This window comes from Bombina bombina, chromosome 6 (genome assembly GCF_027579735.1).
Source record: "Bombina bombina isolate aBomBom1 chromosome 6, aBomBom1.pri, whole genome shotgun sequence".
Classification (NCBI taxonomy): domain Eukaryota; kingdom Metazoa; phylum Chordata; class Amphibia; order Anura; family Bombinatoridae; genus Bombina; species Bombina bombina.
In genome coordinates, this window is record NC_069504.1 from 371,115,502 (window position 1) to 371,136,373 (window position 20,872).

General features: G+C 42.8%; 1 protein-coding gene across 1 annotated transcript in view; it reads left to right on the forward strand.

Annotated features, from left to right (window-relative positions):
- Window positions 1–20,872, forward strand: part of NSD1 (nuclear receptor binding SET domain protein 1) — a 679,701-nt gene that overhangs the window by 183,410 nt on the left and 475,419 nt on the right. The window contains 1 exon segment of the mRNA XM_053719266.1: window positions 18,308–20,483. Coding sequence (XP_053575241.1) covers window positions 18,308–20,483 — 2,176 coding nt within the window.

Below are 20,872 nucleotides of genomic sequence, written 5' to 3' on the forward strand. Positions count from 1 at the left end.
GGATAGGGAGAGTCCACGGCCCCTGCACTTTTTTTTTGTTTTTGTCTATGGGCGGTCCCCTATTTTATTCTTCTGGCACCCTTTATAGCAATGTATATATTTATGCTAATGTTTATCCTACTTTTCCTTCTTCCCTCGGCAGAATGACTGGGGTAATAAGGAAGTGGGAGGGATATTTAAGCCTTTGGCTGGGGTGTCTTTGCCTCCTCCTGGTGGCCAGGTATTGTATTTCTCTTACTTGGTGTATTCAGTCCACGGATTCATCCTTACTTGTGGGATATTCTCAATCCCTACAGGAAGTGGCAAAGAGAGCACACAGCAAAGCTGTCCATATAGCTCCCCTCAGGCTCCGCCCCCCCAGTCATTCTCTTTGCCGCTCTAACAAGTAGTATCTCCACGGGAGGGTAAAGAGTATGTGGTGTTAGATTTGTAGTTTTTATTTCTTCAATCAAGAGTTTATTTTAAAATAGTGCCGGTTTGTACTATTTACTCTGAGGCAGAAAGTGATGAAGATTTCTGCTGAGAGGAAAAAGATTTTAGCATGTTGTAACTAAAATCCATTGCTGTTCCCACACAGGACTGTTAATTACAGGAGAACTTCAGATGGGGGGAACAGTTTGCAGGCTTATACTGCTTAAGGTATGTTCAGTCATTTTTTCTAACAAGACCTGGTAGTGCTAGAAGACTGACAGATATCCCATGAGGGAAGGTAAGCCATTTTCTGAGACACAGTATAGAATGATGGCTTTAGTTAAGGGCTTTAATACTGACAGACACTGTGATGGACTAAATCGATTACTTTATTAAGGTATTCTTATATTTATTAAGCGTTTTTAAACGTTGGAAACACTTTTTGGGGACTTTTTTACGCCTGCCATTTTACAAGACAGCTAATCTGACTCAGAAAGGCCCCATAACTCTGGAGTAAGGAAGGAGGGGGCCTCATTTTCGCGCCTCAATTGCACAGTTGATTTGCAGCACAGCTCCACGCAGCTTCATGTGCAGAGCCTTTAGAGTACAGGAGGACTTCAGGGAGGCTTAATTTACACCTGCAAATAACCCTAAAGGAAGGTAAAGCCACAGCAAAGACTGTGGCATAGTACTGTAGTGGGTTAAACCGGGTATTTACTTCATTTTGCTCTGGTTTGGGCATTAAGGGGTTAAACGATTTGAAAACTTGTGTGCAATCATTTTCAAGGCATTAGGATCATGTGGTGAAAATTTCATTACGATCGGATGTTTTTTGATGATTTGGTAAAAAAGTGTGTGCCTTTTTATTATTTAAAGAGACAGTAAAGTTTTTTCAAAAAGTATTTCTCTTGTTAAGTGTATCCAGTCCACGGATCATCCATTACTTGTGGGATATTCTCCTTCCCAACAGGAAGTTGCAAGAGGATCACCCACAGCAGAGCTGCTATATAGCTCCTCCCCTAACTGTCATATCCAGTCATTCTCTTGCAAGCCTCAACAAAGATGGAGGTCGTAAGAGGAGTGTGGTGTTTTATACTTAGTTTATTCTTCAATCAAAAGTTTATTTTTAAATGGTGCCGGAGTGTACTGTTTATCTCAGGCAGTATTTAGAAGAAGAATCTGCCTGCGTTTTCTATGATCTTAGCAGAAGTAACTAAGATCCATGGCTGTTCTCACATATTCTGAGGAGTGAGGTAACTTCAGAGAGGGAATGGCGTGCAGGTTTTCCTGCAATAAGGTATGTGCAGTTAATATTTTTCTAGGGATGGAATTTGCTAGAAAATGCTGCTGATACCGAACTAATGTAAGTAAAGCCTTAAATGCAGTGATAGCGACTGGTATCAGGCTTATTAATAGAGATACATACTCTTATAAAAATTTAATATAAAACGTTTGCTGGCATGTTTAATCGTTTTTATATGTATTTGGTGATAATGCTTATTGGGGCCTAATTTTTTTCCACATGGCTGGCTTGAATTTTGCCTAGTAACAGTTTCCTTAGGCTTTCCACTGTTGCAATATGAGTGGGAAGGGCCTGTTTTAGTGCTTTTCTGTGCAGCTAAAAATACTGACAGAGACATTCAGCTTCCCTCTGCATGATACAGGACATCTCTGAAGGGCTCAAAAGGCTTCAAAGTCGTTTTTGAGGGAGGTAAAAAGCCACAGTAGAGCTGTGGCAGTTGTTGTGACTGTTTGAAAAAACGTTTTTGTCATTTATTATTCCGTTTTTGGTATTAAGGGGTTAATCATCCATTTGCAAGTGGGTGCAATGCTCTGCTAACTTGTTACATACACTGTAAAAATTTCGTTAGTGTAACTGCCTTTTTTCACTGTTATTTCAAATTTTGACAAAATTTGTGTTTCTTAAAGGTGCAGTAACGTTTTTTATATTGCTTGTAAACTTGTTTAAAGTGTTTTCCATGCTTGCTAGTCTCATTGCTAGTCTGTTTAAACATGTCTGACACAGAGGAAACTACTTGTTCATTATGTTTGAAAGCCATGGTGGAGCCCCATAGGAGAATGTGTACTAAATGTATTGATTTCACCTTAAACAGTAAAGATCAGTCTTTAACTATAAAAGAAATATCACCAGAAGATTCTGACGAGGGGGAAGTTATGCCGACTAACTCTCCCCACGTGTCAGACCCTTCGCCTCCCACTCAGGGGATGCACGCTAATATGGCGCCAATTACATCAGGGACGTCCATAGCGATTACCTTGCAGGACATGGCTGCAATCATGAATAATACCCTGTCAGAGGTATTATCCAGGTTGCCTGAATTAAGAGGCAAGCGCGATTGCTCTGGGATTAGGAGAAATACAGAGCGCGCAGATGCTGTAAGGGCCATGTCTGATACTGCGTCACAATATGCAGATCATGAGGACGGAGAGCTTCACTCTGTGGGTGACATCTCTGATTCGGGGAAACCTGATTCAGAGATTTCTAATTTTAAATTAAAGCTTGAGAACCTCCGTGTGTTGCTTGGGGAGGTATTAGCTGCTCTGAATGACTGTAACACAGTTGCAGTACCAGAGAAATTGTGTAGGCTGGATAAATACTATGCGGTGCCGGTGTGTACTGATGTTTTTCCTATACCTAAAAGGCTTACAGAAATTATTAGCAAGGAGTGGGATAGACCGGGTGTGCCTTTTTCCCCACCTCCTATATTTAGAAAAATGTTTTCAATAGACGCCACTACACGGGACTTATGGCAGACGGTCCCTAAGGTGGAGGGAGCAGTTTCTACTTTAGCAAAGCGTACCACTATCCCGGTTGAGGACAGTTGTGCTTTTTCAGATCCAATGGATAAAAAATTGGAGGGTTACCTTAAGAAAATGTTTATTCAACAAGGTTTTATTTTACAGCCCCTTGCATGCATTGCGCCTGTCACGGCTGCAGCGGCATTCTGGTTTGAGGCCCTGGAAGAGGCCATCCATACAGCTCCATTGACTGAAATTATTGACAAGCTTAGAACACTTAAGCTATCTAACTCATTTGTTTCTGATGCCATTGTTCATTTGACTAAACTAACGGCTAAGAATTCCGGATTCGCCATCCAAGCGCGTAGGGCGCTATGGCTTAAATCCTGGTCAGCTGACGTGACTTCGAAGTCTAAATTACTCAACATTCCTTTCAAGGGGCAGACCTTATTCGGGCCTGGTTTGAAGGAAATTATTGCTGACATTACTGGAGGTAAGGGTCATACCCTTCCTCAGGACAGGGCCAAAGCAAAGGCCAAACAGTCTAATTTTCGTGCCTTTCGAAATTTCAAGGCAGGTGCAGCATCAACTTCCTCCGCTTCAAAACAAGAGGGAACTTTTGCTCAATCTAAGCAGGCCTGGAAACCTAACCAGTCCTGGAACAAAGGCAAGCAGGCCAGAAAGCCTGCTGCTGCCTCTAAGACAGCATGAAGGAACGGCCCCCTATCCGGCGACGGATGTAGTAGGGGGCAGACTTTCTCTCTTCGCCCAGGCGTGGGCAAGAGATGTTCAGGATCCCTGGGCGTTGGAGATCATATCTCAGGGATATCTTCTGGACTTCAAAGCTTCCCCTCCACAAGGGAGATTTCATCTTTCAAGGCTATCTGCAAATCAGATAAAGAAAGAGGCATTCCTACGCTGTGTGCAAGACCTCCTAGTTATGGGAGTGATCCATCCAGTTCCGCGGACGGAACAAGGACAGGGTTTTTATTCAAATCTGTTTGTGGTTCCCAAAAAAGAGGGAACCTTCAGACCAATTTTGGATCTAAAGATCTTAAACAAATTCCTCAGAGTTCCATCTTTCAAAATGGAAACTATTCGGACCATCCTACCCATGATCCAAGAAGGTCAGTACATGACCACAGTGGACTTAAAGGATGCCTACCTTCACATACCGATTCACAAAGATAATCATCGGTTTCTAAGGTTTGCCTTTCTAGACAGGCATTACCAATTTGTAGCTCTTCCCTTCGGGTTGGCTACAGCCCCGAGAATCTTTACAAAGGTTCTGGGCTCACTTCTGGCGGTTCTAAGACCTCGAGGCATAGCGGTGGCTCCGTATCTAGACAACATCCTGATACAGGCGTCAAGCTTTCAAGTTGCCAAGTCTCATACAGAGATAGTTCTGGCATTTCTGAGGTCGCACGGGTGGAAAGTGAACGAGGAAAAGAGTTCTCTATACCCACTCACAAGAGTCTCCTTCTTAGGGACTCTTATAGATTCTGTAGAAATGAAAATTTACCTGACGGAGTCCAGGTTATCTAAACTTCTAAATGCTTGCCGTGTTCTTCACTCCATTCCGCGCCCTTCGGTAGCTCAGTGTATGGAGGTAATTGGCTTAATGGTAGCGGCAATGGACATAGTGCCATTTGCGCGCCTTCATCTCAGACCGCTGCAATTATGCATGCTGAGTCAGTGGAATGGGGATTACACAGATTTGTCCCCTCTGCTAAATCTGGATCAAGAGAGCAGAGATTCTCTTCTCTGGTGGTTGTTTCGGGTACACCTGTCCAAGGGTATGACCTTTCGCAGGCCAGATTGGACAGTTGTAACAACAGATGCCAGCCTTTTAGGTTGGGGTGCAGTCTGGAATTCCCTGAAGGCACAGGGATCGTGGACACAGGAGGAGAAACTCCTTCCAATAAATATTTTGGAGTTAAGAGCGATATTCAATGCTCTTCTGGCTTGGCCTCAGTTAGCAACACTGAGGTTCATCAGATTTCAGTCGGACAACATCACGACTGTGGCTTACTTCAACCATCAAGGGGGAACCAGGAGTTCCCTAGCGATGTTAGAAGTCTCAAAAATAATTCGCTGGGCAGAGTACCACTCTTGCCACCTGTCAGCAATCCATATCCCAGGCGTGGAGAACTGGGAGGCGTATTTTCTAAGTCGTCAGACTTTCCATCCGGGGGAGTGGGAACTCCATCCGGAGGTGTTTGCTCAGTTGATTCATCGTTGGGGCAAACCAGAGTTGGATCTCATGGCGTCTCGCCAGAACGCCAAGCTTCCTTGTTACGGATCAAGGTCCAGGGACCCAGAAGCGACGCTGATAGATCCTCTAGCAGCGCCTTGGTTCTTCAGCCTGGCTTATGTGTTTCCACCGTTTCCTCTGCTCCCTCGAATGATTGCCAAAATCAAACAGGAGGGAGCATCGGTGATTCTGATAGCACCTGCGTGGCCACGCAGGACTTGGTATGCAGACCTAGTGGGCATGTCATCCTTTCCACCATGGACTCTGCCTCTAAGACAGGACCTTCTGATACAAGGTCCTTTCAATCATCCAAATCTAATTTCTCTGAGACTGACTGCATGGAGATTGAATGCTTGATTCTATCAACGCGTGGCTTCTCCGAGTCAGTCATTGATACTTTAATACAGGCACGAAAGCCCGTTACCAGGAAAATCTACCACAAGATATGGAGTAAATATCTTTATTGGTGTGAATCCAAGAATTACTTATGGAGTAAGGTTAGGATTCTTAGAATATTGTCCATTCTCCAAGAGGGCTTGGACAAAGGATTATCAGCTTGTTCCTTAAAGGGACAGATTTCTGCTCTGTCTATTCTTTTGCACAAGCTTCTGGCAGAGGTTCCAGACGTCCAGGCGTTTTGCCAGGCTTTGGTTAGAATTAAGCCTGTGTTTAAACCTGTTGCTGCCCCGTGGAGCTTAAACTTGGTTCTTCAAGGAGTTCCGTTTGAACCCCTTCATTCCATTGATATTAAACTTTTATCTTGGAAAGTTCTGTTGTTGATGGCTATTTCCTCGGCTCGGAGAGTCTCTGAGCTATCTGCCTTACAATGTGATTCTCCTTATCTGATTTTTCATGCAGATAAGGTAGTTCTGCGTACCAAACCTGGGTTTTTACCTAAGGTGGTTTCTAACAAGAATATCAATCAAGAGATTGTTGTTCCATCATTGTGTCCTAATCCTTCTTCAAAGAAGGAACGTCTTTTACATAATCTGGACGTAGTCCGTGCCTTGAAGTTTTACTTACAAGCTACTAAGGATTTTCGTCAAACATCTTCCCTGTTTGTCGTTTACTCTGGACAGAGGAGAGGTCAAAAAGCTTTGGCAACCTCTTTCCTTTTGGCTTCGGAGCGTAATACGCCTAGCCTATGAGACTGCTGGACAGCAGCCCCCTGAAAGGATTACAGCTTATTCTATTAGAGCTGTGGCTTCCACCTGGGCCTTCAAAAATGAGGCCTCTGTTGAACAGATTTGCAAGGCTGCGACTTGGTCTTCGCTTCACACTTTCTCCAACATAGGTGTGTCCGGTCCACGGCGTCATCCTTACTTGTGGGATATTCTCTTCCCCAACAGGAAATGGCAAAGAGCCCAGCAAAGCTGATCACATGATCCCTCCTAGGCTCCGCCTACCCCAGTCATTCTCTTTGCCGTTGCACCGGCAACATCTCCACGGAGATGGTTAAGAGTTTTTTGGTGTTTAAATGTAGTTTTTATTCTTCAATCAAGTGTTTGTTATTTTAAAATAGTGCTGGTATGTACTATTTACTCTGAAACAGAAAAGAGATGAAGATTTCTGTTTGTAAGAGGAAGATGATTTTAGCAAACGTTACTAAAATCGATTGCTGTTTCCACACAGGACTGTTGAGATGAAGTAACTTCAGTTGGGGGAAGCAGTTGGCAGACTTTTCTGCCTGAGGTATGACTGGCCACATTTCTAACAAGACTTTGTAATGCTGGAAGGCTGTCATTTTCCCTATGGGGACCGGTAAGCCATTTTCTTAGATTAAGTAAAAGAATAAAGGGCTTTATAAGGGCTTAAAAAACTGGTAGACATTTTTCTGGGCTAAAACGATTACTTTGCTAAGCATATTTGGCAGATTATAACTCTTTATAGTTATTATAATCTTGGGGATTGTTGTTAAAAAAACGGCAGGCAATGTATGGACACCTTTTTCAGATGGGGGCCTTCTCTAGTCATAGGCAGAGCCTCATTTTCGCGCCACTAATGCGCAGTTGTTTTTGGAAAGCAAGGCATGCAGATGCATGTGTGAGGAGCTAAGAACCACTGAAAAAGCTTATAGAAGGCGTCATTTGGTATCGTATTCCCCTCTGGGCTTGGTTGGGTCTCAGCAAAGCAGATACCTGGGACTGTATAGGGGTTAAATGTAAAAACGGCTCCGGTTCCGTTATTTTAAGGGTTAAAGCTTTCAAATTTGGTGTGCAATACTTTTAAGGCTTTAAGACACTGTGGTGAATTTTGAACAATTCCTTCATGCTTTTTCGCATATTCAGTAATAAAGTGTGTTCTGTTTAAAATTTAAAGTGAGAGTAACGGTTTTATTTTAAAACGTTTTTTGTGCTTTGTTGACAAGTTTAAGCCTGTTTAACATGTCTGAACCATCAGATAAGCGATGTTCTATATGTATGAAAGCCAATGTGTCTCCCCATTTAAATATATGTGATAATTGTGACATAGTGTCCAAACAAAGTAGGGACAATGATGCCACAGATAATAATATTGCCCAAGATGATTCTTCAAATGAGGGGATTAAGCATGGTACTGCATCATCCCCTTCTGTGTCTACACCAGTTTTGCCCACACAAGAGGCCCCTAGTACATCTAGTGCGCCAATACTTATTACCATGCAACAATTAACGGCTGTTATGGATAATTCTATTGCTAATATTTTATCTAAAATGCCTACTTATCAGAGAAAGCGCGATTGCTCTGTTTTAAACACTGAAGAGCAAGAGGACGCTGATGATAACGTTTCTGACATACCCTCACACCAATCTGAAGGGGCCAGGAGGGAGGTTTTGTCTGAGGGAGAAATTTCAGATTCAGGAAAAATTTCTCAACAAGCTGAACCTGATGTTGTAACATTTAAATTTAAATTAGAACATCTCCGCGCACTGCTTAAGGAGGTATTATCTACTCTGGATGATTTTGACAATTTGGTCATTCCAGAGAAATTATGTAAGATGGACAAGTTCCTAGAGGTTCCGGTGCCCCCCGATGCTTTTCCTATACCCAAGCGGGTGGCGGACATAGTAAATAAGGAGTGGGAAAGGCCCGGCATACCTTTTGTTCCTCCCCCTATATTTAAGAAATTATTTCCTATAGTCGACCCCAGAAAGGACTTATGGCAGACAGTCCCTAAGGTCGAGGGGGCGGTCTCTACTCTAAACAAACGCACTACTATTCCCATAGAAGATAGTTGTGCTTTCAAAGATCCTATGGATAAAAAACTAGAGGGTTTGCTTAAAAAGATGTTTGTTCAGCAAGGTTACCTTCTACAACCAATTTCATGCATTGTTCCTGTCACTACGGCAGCGTGTTTCTGGTTCGAAGAACTAGAAAAGTCGCTCAATAAAGAATCTTCGTATGAGGAGGTTATGGACAGAGTTCAAGCACTTAAATTGGCTAACTCTTTTATTCTAGATGCCGCTTTGCAATTAGCTAGATTAGCGGCGAAAAATTCAGGGTTTGCTATCGTGGCGCGCAGAGCGCTTTGGCTAAAGTCTTGGTCAGCGGATGTGTCTTCCAAGACAAAATTGCTTAACATCCCTTTCAAGGGTAAAACACTGTTTGGTCCTGATTTGAAAGAGATTATTTCAGACATCACCGGGGGAAAGGGCCACGCCCTTCCTCAGGATAGGTCTTTTAAGGCTAAAAATAAGCCTAATTTCCGTCCCTTTCGCAGAAACGGACCAGCCTCTACTTCTACATCCTCTAAGCAAGAGGGTAATACTTCTCAACCCAAACCAGCCTGGAGACCGATGCAAGGCTGGAACAAGGGTAAGCAGGCCAAGAAGCCTGCCACTGCTACCAAAACAGCATGAAGGGATGGCCCCCGATCCGGGACCGGATCTGGTGGGGGGCAGACTTTCTCTCTTTGCTCAGGCCTGGGCAAGAGATGTTCAGGATCCTTGGGCACTAGAAATAGTTTCTCAAGGTTATCTCCTGGAATTCAAGGAACTACACCCAAGGGGAAGGTTCCACAGGTCTCAATTATCTTCAAACCAAATAAAAAGACAGGCATTCTTACATTGTGTAGAAGACCTGTTAAAGATGGGAGTAATTCATCCAGTTCCAATAGGAGAACAAGGGATGGGGTTTTACTCCAACCTGTTCATAGTTCCCAAAAAAGAGGGAACATTCAGACCAATTTTAGATCTCAAGATCCTAAACAAATTTCTCAGGGTTCCATCGTTCAAAATGGAAACCATTCGAACGATCCTTCCTACCATCCAGGAAGGTCAATTTATGACCACGGTGGATTTAAAGGATGCGTACCTACATATTCCTATCCACAAGGAACATCATCAGTTCCTAAGGTTCGCTTTTCTGGACAAGCATTACCAGTTTGTGGCACTTCCATTCGGATTAGCCACTGTTCCGAGAATTTTCACAAAGGTGCTAGGGTCCCTTCTAGCGGTTCTAAGACCAAGGGGCATTGCAGTAGTACCGTACTTGGACGACATCCTGATTCAAGCGTCGTCTCTGTCAAAAGCAAAGGCTCATACGGACATCGTCCTAGCCTTTCTCAGATCTCACGGATGGAAAGTGAACATAGAAAAAAGTTCTCTTTCCCCGTCAACAAGAGTTCACTTCTTGGGAACAATAATAGACTCTTTAGAAATGAGGATTTTTCTGACAGAGGTCAGAAAATCAAAACTTCTAAGCTCTTGTCAAGTACTTCATTCTGTTCTTCGTCCTTCCATAGCGCAGTGCATGGAAGTAATAGGATTGATGGTTGCAGCAATGGACATAGTTCCTTTTGCACAAATTCATCTAAGACCATTACAACTGTGCATGCTCAGACAGTGGAATGGGGATTATACAGACTTGTCTCCGACGATTCAAGTAGATCAAAGGACCAGAGATTCACTCCGTTGGTGGCTGATCCTGGACAACCTGTCACAGGGAATGAGCTTCCGCAGACCAGAGTGGGTCATTGTCACGACCGACGCCAGTCTGGTGGGCTGGGGCGCGGTCTGGGAACCCCTGAAAGCTCAGGGTCTATGGTCTCGGGAAGAATCTCTTCTCCCGATAAACATTCTGGAACTGAGAGTGATATTCAATGCTCTCAAAGCTTGGCCTCATCTAGCAAAGGCCAAATTCATAAGGTTTCAATCAGACAACATGACGACAGTTGCATATATCAACCATCAGGGGGGAACAAGGAGTTCCCTGGCGATGGAGGATGTGACCAAGATAATTCAATGGGCGGAGGATCACTCCTGCCACTTGTCTGCAATCCACATCCCAGGAGTGGAAAATTGGGAAGCAGATTTTCTGAGTCGTCAGACATTCCATCCGGGGGAGTGGGAACTCCATCCGGAAATCTTTGCCCAAATAACTCGATTATGGGGCATTCCAGACATGGATCTGATGGCCTCTCGTCAGAACTTCAAGGTTCCTTGTTACGGGTCCAGATCCAGGGATCCCAAGGCGACTCTAGTAGATGCACTAGTAGCACCTTTGACCTTCAACCTAGCTTATGTATTCCCACCGTTTCCTCTCATTCCCAGGCTGGTAGCCAGAATCAATCAGGAGAGGGCTTCGGTGATCTTGATAGCTCCTGCGTGGCCACGCAGGACTTGGTATGCAGACCTGGTGAATATGTCATCGGCTCCACCATGGAAGCTACCTTTGAGACAGGACCTTCTTGTTCAAGGTCCATTCGAACATCCGAATCTGGTTTCCCTCCAACTGACTGCTTGGATTTTATCAAAGCGTGGGTTTTCAGATTCTGTAATAGATACTCTGATTCAGGCTAGAAAGCCTGTAACTAGAAAAATTTACCATAAGATATGGAAAAAATATATCTGTTGGTGTGAATCTAAAGGATTCCCATGGAACAAGATAAAAATTCCTAAGATTCTATCCTTTCTACAAGAAGGTTTGGAGAAAGGATTATCTGCAAGTTCTCTGAAGGGACAGATCTCTGCGTTATCTGTTTTACTTCACAAAAGGCTGGCAGCTGTGCCAGACGTTCAAGCGTTTGTTCAGGCTCTGGTTAGAATCAAGCCTGTTTACAGACCTTTGACTCCTCCCTGGAGTCTTAATCTAATTCTTTCAGTTCTTCAAGGGGTTCCGTTTGAACCCTTACATTCCGTAGATAGGGTGGTTTTGCGTACTAAGCCTGGTTTTCTTCCGAAAGTTGTTTCCAACAAAAATATTAACCAGGAGATAGTTGTACCTTCTTTGTGTCCGAATCCAGTTTCAAAGAAGGAACGTTTGTTACACAATTTGGACGTAGTCCGTGCTCTAAAATTCTATTTAGAGGCCACTAAAGATTTCAGACAAACATCTTCTTTGTTTGTTGTTTATTCTGGTAAAAGGAGAGGTCAAAAAGCAACTTCTACCTCTTTCTTTTTGGCTTAAAAGCATTATCCGATTGGCTTATGAGACTGCCGGACGGCAGCCTCCTGAAAGAATCACAGCTCATTCCACTAGGGCTGTGGCTTCCACATGGGCCTTCAAGAACGAGGCTTCTGTTGATCAGATATGTAAGGCAGCGACTTGGTCTTCACTGCACACTTTTGCCAAATTTTACAAATTTGATACTTTTGCTTCTTCGGAGGCTATTTTTGGGAGAAAGGTTTTGCAAGCCGTGGTGCCTTCCATTTAGGTGACCTGATTTGCTCCCTCCCTTCATCCGTGTCCTAAAGCTTTGGTATTGGTTCCCACAAGTAAGGATGACGCCGTGGACCGGACACACCTATGTTGGAGAAAACAGAATTTATGTTTACCTGATAAATTACTTTCTCCAACGGTGTGTCCGGTCCACGGCCCGCCCTGGTTTTTTTAATCAGGTCTTTTGAATTATTTTTTCTAACTACAGTCACCACGGTATCATATGGTTTCTCCTATGCATATTTCCTCCTGTACGTCGGTCGAATGACTGGGATAGGCGGAGCCTAGGAGGGATCATGTGACCAGCTTTGCTGGGCTCTTTGCCATTTCCTGTTGGGGAAGAGAATATCCCACAAGTAAGGATGACGCCGTGGACCGGACACACCGTTGGAGAAAGTAATTTATCAGGTAAACATAAATTCTGTTTTTTCTAAATTTTACAAATTTGATACTTTTGCTTCTTCGGAGGCTGTGTTTGGGATAAAGGTTCTTCAGGCAGTGGTTCCTTCCGCTTAATCCTGCCTTGTCCCTCCCATCATCCGTGTACTTTAGCTTTGGTATTGGTATCCCACAAGTAATGGATGATCCGTGGACTGGATACACTTAACAAGAGAAAACATAATTTATGCTTAACTGATAAATTTATTTCTCTTGTAGTGTATCCAGTCCACGGCCCGCCCTGTCCTTTTTAAGGCAGGTCTAAATTTTAATTAAACTACAGTCACCGCTGAACCCTATGGTTTCTCCTTTCTCTGTTTGTTTTCGGTCGAATGACTGGATATGACAGTTAGGGGAGGAGCTATATAGCAGCTCTGCTGTGGGTGATCCTCTTGCAACTTCCTGTTGGGAAGGAGAATATCCCACAAGTAATGGATGATCCGTGGACTGGATACACTACAAGAGAAATAAATTTATCAGGTAAGCATAAATTATGTTTTTTTTTCAATATTTTATTGTTGTCTGAGTCTGTCAAACATGTCTGAGCCTTCAGATAGACCTTGTTCTTTATGCTCAAAAGCCATGGCAGTACCCCCATTGCATTTATGTTTAAAGTGTGCAAAAACATCTAAGCATTTTAAAGATCATCCAGTGACAATTAAAAATGCTGCCCAAGATGATTCCTTAACGGAGGGTAATGAGGATAGTCCTCCTTCCTCCCCCCACGTGTCTACACCAGTTACGCCCGGGCAAGCGATGCCTAGTATCTCTAGCGCATTGGCCCCTATTACTTTACAGCAATTAGCAGCAGTAATGGATAATTCCCTTGCAGCATTTTTATCCAAACTGCCAGTTTTTCCAAGAAAGCGCGATAGCTCAGTTTTAAATACAGAGGATGAGCAATCTGAAGCTTTGGATAATTTATCTGTAGTACCCTCACAAAACTCAGAGGTAGCAGTGAGGAAAGGGCTGTCTGAGTGTGAAATTTCTGACACAGGAAAAGTTTCTCAGCAGTCAGAGTCAGATTCCTTAGCGTTTAAATTTAAGCTGGAACAACTCCGCGTCCTGCTTAAGGAGGTTTTAGCTACCCTGGATGATTGTAACCCCATGGTGGTCCCTGAAAAATTGTGTAAAATGGACAGATATTTAGAGGTCCCGGTATACATTTCCGATCCCAAAGAGGGTGGCGGATATTGTGACTAAGGAGTGGGAGAGACCAGGGGTACCCTTTGTTCCCCCTCCTATCTTTAAGAAAATGTTCCCCATAAACGACCCTAGGCGGGACGCGTGGCAGACGGTCCCTAAGGTAGAGGGGGCTGTTTAAACACTGGCTAAGCGTACAACTATACCAATAGAGGACAGTTGTGCTTTCAAAGATCCTATGGATAAAAAATTGGAAGGATTGCTGAAGAAAATTTTTGTTCAGCAAGGTTTTATGCTTCAACCAATTGCCTGCATTATCCCGGTAACTACTGCAGCGGCTTTTTGGTTCGAGGCCCTGGAGGAGTCGCTCCAGAGGGAGACTTCATACGATGAGGTCATGGATAGAATTCACGCTTTAAAGCTGGCTAATTCTTTTATCACTGATGCCGCTCTCCAATTAACTAAACTAGCGGCGAAAAACTCAGGTTTTGCCATCATGGCAAGACGAGCGCTTTGGCTCAAATCGTGGTCGGCGGATGTGTCGTCCAAAACAAAACTGTTAAATATTCCCTTCAAGGGGAAAACCCTTTTCGGCCCAGAGCTGAAAGAAATTATTTCAGATATCACTGGAGGCAAGGGCCATGCCCTTCCACAAGATAGGCCGTTTAAGGCCAAAAACAAGGCAAATTTTCGCTCCTTTCACAACTTCAGGAGCGGACCTGCTGCAACCTCTGCTGCCGCAAAGCAAGATAACGCTTCCCAGCCCAAAGCAACCTGGAAACCCTTGCAGGGCTGGAATAAGGGTAAACAGGCCAAGAAGCCTGCTCCTGCTACCAAGACAGCATGAAGGGGTAGCCCCCGATCCGGGATCGGATCTGGTAGGGGGCAGACTTTCTCTCTTTGCTCAGGCTTGGGCAAGAGATGTTCCGGATCCCTGGGCATTAGAAATAGTTGCTAAGGGGTATCTTCTAGAATTCAAGGACTCTCCCCCAAGGGGAAGGTTCCACATTCCTTGTTTGTCTTCAGACCAAACAAAGAAACAGGCGTTCTTACGCTGTGTAGTAGATCTACTAAAAATGGGAGTGATACACCCAGTTCCAATTGCAGAACAAGGACTAGGCTTTTACTCAAACCTGTTCGTAGTTCCCAAAAAGGAAGGAACTTTCAGGCCAATCCTGGATCTAAAAATTCTAAACAAATTCCTCAGAGTTCCGTCTTTCAAGATGGAAACCATTCGGACAATCTTGCCGATGATGCAGGAAGGTCAATATATGACTACCGTGGATCTAAAGGATGCGTACCTACATATACCTATCCACAAAGATCACCATCAGTTCCTAAGGTTTGCCTTTCTGGACAAACATTACCAGTTCGTGGCCCTTCCTTTCGGGTTGGCCACCGCTCCCAGAATTTTCACAAAGGTGCTAGGGTCACTTCTGGCGGTACTAAGACCGCGGGGCATTGCAGTAGCACCTTACCTAGACAACATATTAATACAGGCGTCGTCCTTTCACAGAGCCAAGGCTCATACGGACATCGTTCTGGCCTTTCTAAGGTCTCACAGGTGGAAGGTGAACGTAGAAAAGAGTTCTCTGTCCCCGCTCACAAGGGTTCCCTTTCTGGGAACATTAATAGACTCCATCTCAGACCACTGCATCTGTGCATGCTCAAACAGTGGAATGGAGATTACGCAGATTTATCTCCTCAAATTCAAATGGACCAAAAAACCAGAGACTCTCTTCTCTGGTGGTTGTCTCAAGATCACCTGTCTCAGGGAATGAGTTTCTGCAGACCGGAGTGGATCATTGTCACGTCCGATGCCAGTCTGGTAGGCTGGGGTGCGGTCTGGAACTCCCTGAAGGCTCAGGGACTATGGTCTCGGGAAGAATCTCTTCTCCTGATAAACATTTTGGAGCTGAGAGCGATATTCAGTACGCTTCAGGCGTGGCCTCAACTAGCAGAGGCCAAATTCATCAGATTTCAGTCGGACAACATCACGACTGTAGCGTACATCAATCATCAGGGGGGAACAAAGAGTTCCCTAGCGATGAAGGAAGTATCGAAGATTATCAAATGGGCGAAGGATCACTCCTGCCATCTATCTGCAATTCACATCCCAGGAGTAGACAACTGGGAGGCGGATTTTCTAAGTCGTCTGACTTTCCATCCGGGGGAGTGGGAACTCCACCCGGAGGTTTTTGCTCAGCTAACTCAGCTTTGTGGCATTCCAGAGTTGGATCTGATGGTGTCCTGTCAGAACACCAAACTTCCCCTTTACGGTTCCAGATCCAGGGATCCCAAGGCGGCATTGATAGATGCATTAATAGCGCCTTGGTCATTCAGTCTAGCTTATGTCTTTCCACCGTTTCCTCTTCTCCCTCGGCTAATAGCCAGAATCAAACAGGAGAAGGCTTCAGTAATTTTGATAGCGCCTGCGTGGCCACGCAGGACTTGGTATGCAGACATAGTGGGCATGTCATCGGTCCCACCATGGAAACTGCCATTGAGACAGGATCTTCTAATCCAAGGTCCTTTCAAGCATCCAAATCTAGTTTCTCTGCAACTGACTGCTTGGAGATTGAACGCTTAATCCTAGCTAAGCGGGGGTTCTCTGAATCAGTTATAGATACTCTGATACAGGCCAGAAAGCCTGTCACCAGGAAAATTTACCATAAGATATGGCGGAAATATCTTTGTTGGTGTGAATCCAAGGGTTACTCGTGGAGTAAAGTTTGGATTCCAAGGATATTGTCTTTTCTCCAAGAAGGTTTGGAGAAAGGTCTGTCAGCTAGTTCCTTAAAGGGACAGATATCTGCTCTGTCTGTTCTGTTACACAAGCGTCTGGCAGCTGTACCAGACGTTCAGGCGTTTGCACAGGCCTTAGTTAGAATCAAGCCTGTCTACAGACCTGTGGCTCCTCCATGGAGTCTAAATTTAGTTCTTTCAGTTCTTCAAGGGGTTCCGTTTGAACCTTTGCATTCCATAGATATCAAGTTATTATCTTGGAAAGTTTTGTTTTTAGTAGCTATTTCTTCTGCTTGAAGAGTTTCAGAATTATCTGCTTTACAGTGTGATTCACCCTATCTGGTGTTCCATGCAGATAAGGTTGTTTTGCGTACTAAACCTGGTTTCTTTCCAAAGGTGGTTTCTAATAAGAATATTAACCAGGAAATCATTGTTCCTTCTCTGTGCCCTAATCCAGTTTCTAAGACGGAACGACTGTTGCACAATATTGATGTGGTTCGTGCTTTAAAGTTCTATTTAAAAGCAACTAAAGATTTCAGACAAACATCATCCTTGTTTGTTGTGTATTCTGGTAAGAGGAGAGGTCAGAAAGCGACTGCTACCTCTCTTTCATTATGGCTGAAAAGCATCATCCGATTGGCTTATGAGACTGCTGGTAAGCAGCCTCCTGAACGAATTACAGCTCATTCCACCAGAGCTGTGGCTTCCACATGGGCTTTCAAGAATGAGGCTTCTGTTGAACAGATTTGTAAGGCAGCTACTTGGTCTTCACTGCATACATTCGCCAAATTTGACAAATTCGATACTTTTGCTTCTTCGGAGGCTATTTTTGGGAGAAAGGTTTTGCAAGCAGTGGTGCCTTCCGTTTAGGTTACCTGACTTGTTTCCTCCCTTCATCCGTGTGCTATTGCTTTGGTATTGGTATCCCACAAGTAAGGATGAATCCGTGGACTGAATACACCAAGTAAGAGAAAACAGAATTTATGCTTACCTGATAAATTACTTTCTCTTACAGGTGTATTCAGTCCACGGCCCGCCCTAATATTTAAGTCAGGTTCAAATTTAATTTTCAATAACTACAGTCATCACTGCACCCTATGGTTCTCCTTTTTCTCCTAACCGTCGGTCGAATGACTGGGGGGGGCGGAGCCTGAGGGGAGCTATATGGACAGCTTTGCTGTGTGCTCTCTTTGCCACTTTCTGTAGGGATTGAGAATATCCCACAAGTAAGGATGAATCCGTGGACTGAATACACCTGTAAGAGAAAGTAATTTATCAGGTAAGCATAAATTCTGTTTTCCCAACAGTAAGGAATGAAGCCGTGAACTCTCCCTATCTGGAAGGAAAGGAATTTATATGGTAAGCATAAATTTTTTTTTTTGTATATTCTTTCAAATGAAAAATTGTGGAATTTAATATAGACATGTGCATTCTGCAGTTTTGTTCACTGACAAATGTGAAAGGCATCGGCTGTTTGCTGTGTCCAGCTCTTTTCTGAGCCGGATTTCTTATTGTGAAAGTGCAACACACTAAGATCTGTGCAATCCAGATCTTAGTGTGTTGTACTTTCACAAGAAGAAATCTGAGAAATCGGTTAACAAATACACATCCCTAGAAACTTCATGGGATGAATTCAAATTCAAAACTTGTAGTCAGGTTTAATAATCCATTCATTATACTGAGTGAAATCAAAATGATGAAACCTTAGGTAAAGATTGTAAACTGGACCTCCTTGATCCAAGTTTAAAAAGATAGAAAACCTAAAAAAATTATTTTGCAATTCAGACAGAGCATACAATTTTAAAAACTTCCAATTTACTTCTGTTTTCATATATAATATAATGTAAAAGTGTATGTTTTTGTATGCGTTTGTGTATTTTTATATATTGTTTACCTCACTTGTTTTTTAATTTTTAGATTCCCCCCAAACTTTTACCATTCTGGCAGTCAAGTATCTCACAAGCCAAAAGCTATCTTATGAAGGAGTACAAAAACCAAGGACAACTGGAAAGACATTTAGACAAGCACACAAAATATGGGAAAGAGTGCAATGGAACCGTGAATGGATGTGTCAAGTCTTTACACAGTTCTGTACTGATACCTTCCACTAATTCTATGGCCTGCATAAAAGGCAAGGAGCTTGTGCCTATAATTAAAGAAGATCCTAACACTAAACTTTCAGATGACTCGGATGAGGAACTTGTGTCTCAGGAATATTGCAGCAGTGAAGTTAATGAGTTAGAGTTTGTAATGGCTTCATCCCATATGGAAAGCATTAATATCAGACAAGATCTGAAAAACAAACACAGTGTTACTAAAGGGAAGACTACTTCTGACACACCGGTAGCTGACCTGCTTTCCAGTCTTTCATCTGAGAAGTGGGACAAAAATGCTGATGAACTTTCTTATGACTTTAGGTTAGAAAAGGTGGATGCTCAGGTTGAAAATGGCAACAAAGAATCCAAAATGTACTATATTAAATCTCCAAAAACTTTTTCAGATGACAAAAGTGATAATGAATCAAATGTATTTACTCTGTCTCCTAAACAAAGTGTGGATCTAAGGGAACATTTTCTTTCTGATACATGTAAGACACAGAAAAGAATGAGAAATCCATCAGCCCCTAGCTTTTTAAAATCTAAGAAAAGGAGTGCCACAGCTCCAACAAGTCCTACAAGTTCCATGAAAGTTGCAGAATCACCTATTAAGGATTCTCTGCTGTTCACAGAAAATGCAGAAAATTCCAGTATATGGATTAGTGACCATGCTCGGAGTGAGAATTCATCAATGCCTACTGTTTCTTCACCACCTTGCGGAAATTTAAGTTCCTCATTGGAAAATAGTATTGATTGTCCAAATGTACAAACATTCACTAATGTAACCATTTCATTACCTGTTAAAGGCAAAAACTGGACAACAGGGGACTTAACTCACGAATGTAGTAATGAAGACTCTTCTTATGGTTCTGTGAAGTCTTTTAAAACGTCTCCCAACAAGTCTGAACATGTAGAAGCAGTAAGTCTTTTAAGCAATATGCATGAACGGTCTCAAGACTCTATGGAGATAGAAACAGCAGTTGTAAAGAATGTAATCTCTGGACTAAAAGAACTGTCCTCTAGGTCAGCCGGTGAAGAAGTAACAGAGAATACAATAAATAAACATTCAGTGCCCTTACTTTTTCCATCACCACCTCGGAAGAGTAGAATTCCTCTGGAACCAGATTATAAATACAGTAGCTTGCTGATGATGCTGAAAGATATTCATGATACCAAGACAAAAGAGAGACAGTTGATGACTGGGCAAAATACAACACCTGTCTGCAGTCAGTCTAGTGGGGACTGTTCTAATATAAACTCGGATATTGACAGCAATCCTTTACTTAAAAATGAAGTGACCCATTCATCAAACAATAAGGTGACTGATATAACTCATAGTATGAAGCAAGTGGATAGCTCAGATGACCTTTGTTCCATGGAACCAAAAGAATCCAATAACAACCCAGACTTAAATACTATTGACAATATTGTTTTGGAGTTAAAAAACTTGGAAAATGGGGATCTGTCTCCTTCGGATATACAAAAGAGAAATCTTTCTTCAAAATGCACAAATGATTTGTTACATAGGAGTTTACTGGAAGGGACTGAACTTATTTCTTTGTCCCAATGTTCATCTTCCACTAAAGAAAAAACACTTGATATGGAAGGAATACAATCGTGTGATCAATTGCCACAGTTGCCTTTTGTGTTTCCTGGTAAAAAGAAAACTCAGCCAAGCAACACTCATGGCTCTCTTAAAGTTTACAAAGAAGACACTGAACTAGAATCTGAACTAAGCAACGAGTGCTCAGGGTGGGAAGAGTCAGATGAGATCAATTGTGTTGCTCCGAAAAAGCGCTGGCAAAGATTTAACCAAAGTAGTCAAGAAAGCAATACCACTAGCTCATCTCCAAAAGCTTGCAGAAAAAATATACTTGACAGTGTAGCTCAGCACAAAGAGGACCAGAAAGTCTTAGAATTGGAGCCTAGCCTTGAAGTAACATCAGCAGGACCTGAACCTAGTGGCGTAGCAGCACAGCCTGAGCTTCCAAAGAGAGGTAACGTAATAATTGTTGAATTCACTTTAATACAATAGCCAAATATTTCCTTGTTCTGCTTTTTTTAAACCATGGTTAATTTAAGATAGCTAGTTTTTGTAGGAGAATTATTAAGAAATAATGACACAGTTTAACTCTTTATTTTTTGGTAAACCAGCTTTTAAAGGGACATTATTTAAACTTGTTAGGCATGATGAAAAAAATGGTATTGTGCACTTTCATTAATTATTTTGTTTGCTTTTACTGTAGTTTAAATCTGAACATTGTAGTTTTCCACGGTCTCCAGAGTGACTGCCTCTTAAAAGTTACACAGTATTTGTTTGATATGTGCAGTAGCTTATTTATACTAATACTTTTTTGTCCACAGAAGAGATGGTATATAAGCTTAA